General features: G+C 31.6%; 1 protein-coding gene across 1 annotated transcript; it reads left to right on the forward strand.

Moving 5' to 3' along the window:
* Window positions 1-3903: 3903 nt before the first annotated feature.
* Window positions 3904-4471, forward strand: LOC111633011. The gene is made up of 2 exons (XM_023377534.1): window positions 3904-3932; window positions 4031-4471. Exon 2 carries the CDS (start codon window positions 4031-4033, stop codon window positions 4469-4471), a length of 441 nt encoding a protein of 146 aa, XP_023233302.1. The 5' UTR covers window positions 3904-3932.
* Window positions 4472-4730: the final 259 nt, after the last annotated feature.

Raw genomic sequence — 4730 nt, forward strand, 5'->3', positions numbered from 1 at the left:
ATACAGTGGGTGATCAGTTAACGAACAAATCGGATAACAAACACTTTCTGAAAGATTTTTATGTTAGTATAATGAACACCTCACAGAACAAACACAAGAAGAAGTGACCTAAAACAATGAATGCCAATTGGTCTTCCCTTGTCTTTGGACAACAATTTGAAACTTTTCGGAGTGCAGGAGATGTTGACATAAATCTGAGAAATAAAGAACATTGAAGAGTTCATAATAGAACCTGAAACTGATCTGACAGAAGAAAGCTAAGAATTCTTAAATGAAGAACAGCAAGAAACTTTGCAAGATATGTTTTGTTCTGAAAAAGAGGATTAATGCTGATATCTGCTATTAAAGATCTTTTGAAGAAGTGAGAGGATGTCAGAACAATGGTCTCAGAATGGCATCCAAACCAGGTTGAGGTTAATAGGCGTAGGGATCTCTACAACGAAAATGCTATTAATTACTTCTGAAAAAGAGAGAAAAGCAATCGACATTAGACAGATTCTTTAACCCCCACAAACGGAAAAAACATGAATAATAAAAATGCAAGACTGTGTGTATATGTACTTTTATTATTACTTATAAATGAATGTAGTAAGGCCAAGACTCCATTACCGTAAAAACGGTGTAAAACCCCTCGCCGTAAAAGCTTTCATTCACGTGACCTATTTGCATTTGCGTCTGGATTGCGGTGGAGGTCCGGCTAACAAAGTTTTTACATCGATAGTGATGCCCCAAGTATCAAAAGTAAATACTTCTTCGCACGTGAATTGGTAGAAACAGAAGACGGTTGTATACGTGATATATCAATATAAAGACAATGATTATATTCTACGAGTTTCTTCTGTACTATAATTACAAATGTAGTAAAAATAATATCTTTACTTTCATATATTAACATTTTATTATTGTATTAGATAATATACAGCATTTATAAGATTAGCTTTTTGACAAGACTATGTCTTGTTTATAAAACTGTACTGCCCGATGTTCTTACCAGCATAGAGGTATGAAGGAGTACATGTCAAGAGTTGATATTTGGCACAGACTATTAGGTGCCCAAATCATTTGCTCATAAAAAAATCCAGACTCATAGGTAGTCAGAAGACCGAGAATGGAATCAAAATAAAATACAAAATGGCAACCCTCTTCTACAAATTGGCAAAACAGCCACCTCACCCCACCGAAGTCAGGTAGGGGAGAGTACCACAGAGTTCACTTCATTCTAAGAAGTGAACTCTGACCTTAGGACCGAACACGTAGTTTCTTCTATGTTAAATAAAATTTGTAATCTAATTTTGTAAATTTGAGAGTGCTTCAAATATGATGTTAAAATGGTTTTTTGTTGTTACAAGTGGGTTTTTTTAACATTATCTAGTATAGTAAAATCGTAGGACCGATAAAAATTTGACGTTATATTAGGATTGTTGTTATATTCGATGACATTATAATTGGGTTAAAGTGTATATTGTTTGTGCGAAATAAAATAATAATTTTAGATGATACAATAGCCATGATTATTTTTTTCAAAGATGGGAACTTTTCGTTACGCATCTACAAAAATTCAACCCAGGCTGACACGTAACAGAGAAATTTTGAAATTAGATAGGTTAATTTCATCAAAGATGCATCGTGGACAATCTCGTGGTCGTGGCCAGTGAAGTTTGAACAATCGCACCCAAAAGCAGCAATATCAAAGAAGATAGGAAAATGAGAACAAGACCTGCCTTGAGCATCAAAGTGATTTCATCTCTGAGACATAGTCTTGTCCCAAATACGGTTTTGCCATTTTACTTGTTTATTATATACTCCTCTAAATTGAAGGATTTTCCTTTGTCACCCATTATTATAATCAGGTTACCAATTGTTGTAGATACATGAATACTTTTGGATGTTTTCGATAAATCTTTCCAGATCTATTTTAGAGTAGTCGTGAGGGAATGTACACAAAAGCTCGTTTTCCACCATTTTAGCACCGTGTCACAATGACCTAGATTTCACTGACTTCTGATTGGTGGAAGGTACCACTTTACGGCTGTTTTTGCATTGAAAGTTGAACACTGCTCAACTCACTTTTACTCTGGTTTTACAACCTGCTCAGCTGTAAAATATCAGGGTCACGTGATTAAAAGCTTCTACGGCGAGGGGTTTTACACTGTTTTTACGGTAGTGGATTCTTGGCCTAAGTAAGTATATATTTTTTATTTTTTGGGGTCTCCAGAACAATTTAATCAAATTTCCATAAAAACCTATGATAAACCATAGGTTAATGAACAATTCGGATACTGAACAAAGTCTTGGAATGGATTGTGTTTGTTAACCGATTACCCACTATAATTTAATTTATTAATAATCTTTTATTCTGGCAAAAACATTTTCAGATTTATTAGTAATGGTGAATGCACATGTTCAATTGCTCTTGTTTACTGAATAGGTAATTGCATTTTTACACAATATTGAATTCTCTCAACTGACTGCCTTAATATTTTATAGTCTTGGCAGTATTGTGCATCATTTCTGATTAAAAATTTTCATTCAAATTAAACAATGTATACAAAGAACCAAACAACAATGCTGAGTAGCTGAGATGTAGAAGTGTTCCTATGAAGGCGGAAATTGCTTAAAGCATCTTCCTGCAGCTTAAGTATACAGTGGTACCTCAGGTTACGAATGCCCCAGCATACGAAATTTTCAGGATACGACATGAAATTCGAACATACTTTTGCTCCACGATACGAACAAAAACTCACCATACGACGTTACATTAGTTCGCATTTTTCATTTGTTTTTCTTACTACAGTTATTTTTTTAAATGTATTACTTGGCTTTAATTTGAGTATGTTTTTCGCGTTGGAACGAATTATTTGGTTTTACATGTAATCGTATGGGAAAAGATGATCCACCTTACGACATTTTCATGATACGATCTCAGTTTCGGAACGAATTAATTTCGTATCCTGAGGTACCACTGTAGCAGTTTTACTTTACCAATATTTCTTGTTTAACAAATTTGATCAAAACAACAACTTAAAATGCAATGCAGAAACATTATTTTATTTACTCCAAAATTTACATATTTGAAAGAATTTAAAATTTTTATAATTACTTAAAATAATCTGTAAACAGATGTAATTAATTGAAAAAGTCGTTTTTGTGTGTTGGAACCTGAAATAATAATTATAAAATTTTTGTTAAAACATTAATTAACTTTCAAAAATTCTAGTAGTCAATATATTTAATTTTAATTAATTAATTAATATAAAATTTTTATTATATTTAAATAATTGTTTACAGTTTAATTCAAAATATGAATATATCTTTATAGGGAATGATGTTGAGTTCTAATGACAATAATATTACATTTATGAATTTATTTTAATTCTATTATCATCATTAATATAAGTTTTTGTTTAAATTAATTTAAAAAGAAATAGTGAAATTACATGTTTTACCTTGGAACAAATGATACATAGCAGTTACTGTACTTATATCATCATCATACGAAAAGTTTATTGGGTCTCCCTTGCATTCCTGGAGGAGGTGTTATGAATTTATTTTAATTCTATTATCATCATTAATATAAGTTTTTGTTTAAATTAATTTAAAAAGAAATAGTGAAATTACATGTGTTACCTTGGAACAAATGATACATAGCAGTTATTGTAGTTATATCATCATCATACGATAAATTTATTGGGTCTCCCTTGCATTCCTGGAGGAGGTGTTCTGACAGCTCTCTTTTGCATTCCTGGAGGAGGTGTTGTGACAGCTCTCTTTTGCATTCCTGGAGGNTTGATAAATTTTTAATAATATTCTTTATTTATTCATTAACTTTACTTAAATGTTATTTCATATGATAACACAACACATAAATTCCAAAACTTTTGTATGTAGATTTTCTAATAAAAGCCAAAGAAAGTGATAAAGATAATGAATTGGTATGAAGTTTATATAAACATTTGTATATCTAATTTTCTTAGTTATATACTTTCAATTAAAAATAATTGTTTTATCATATTGTTAAATATTTTTACAGATGAAATTTATGAAAAATACCAATCACTTTTTACATAACAATGATTATGAAAGCAGGATTGATGCTGCAAAGGAACATAATAATAATGTTAATTTGCAAAGATTACTATTTAAACAAATTAGACATTCACCAGCATCTACATATGAAGCAGCTGAATCAAGACATGGACAACTAAATATGGATGATACAGAACCTGCACGTGAATTAGTAGGCAGAGCTGATACAACAACAACAGTTATGTCTGCATATTGGGCAATTGGCAGAGATGATACAACAACAATAGCTTCTGCATCTGTAGGATTAGGTAGAGCTGATCAAACAACAATAGCATCTGCATCTATAGCACTAGGCAGAGCTGATAGAACAACTACACCTGCAATGCAAGGTGGAGATGACACAACAACTACACCAGCAATGCAAGAGAGAGCCAATAAAATATAACTATAGTAACTGCTGTGTATCATTTGTGGTAAGGTAAAACATGTAATTTCACTATTTCTTTTTAAATTAATGATGACAATAAAATTAAAATAAATTCATAAATGTAATATGAATTTAGAAGTCAACATTATTCCCTATAAGGATATATTGATACTAGTAGCCTGGGACGCCCCCTAGTGGGCGTTATTTACAAATTTTCATGAGACATGGTTCCTTTGACTTTTTTGTTCCTATCAATATGCTGTACAGCTCTGTTAAA

This window comes from Centruroides sculpturatus, unplaced genomic scaffold, assembly GCF_000671375.1.
Source record: "Centruroides sculpturatus isolate CEXI.00-Female unplaced genomic scaffold, Cexi_2.0 scaffold296, whole genome shotgun sequence".
Lineage (NCBI taxonomy): Eukaryota > Metazoa > Arthropoda > Arachnida > Scorpiones > Buthidae > Centruroides > Centruroides sculpturatus.

Excerpts from the sequence above, each read along its gene's own strand:
- LOC111633011 (XM_023377534.1), top strand. The coding sequence starts at position 4,031 with ATGAAATTTATGAAAAATACCAATCACTTTTTACATAACAATGATTAT.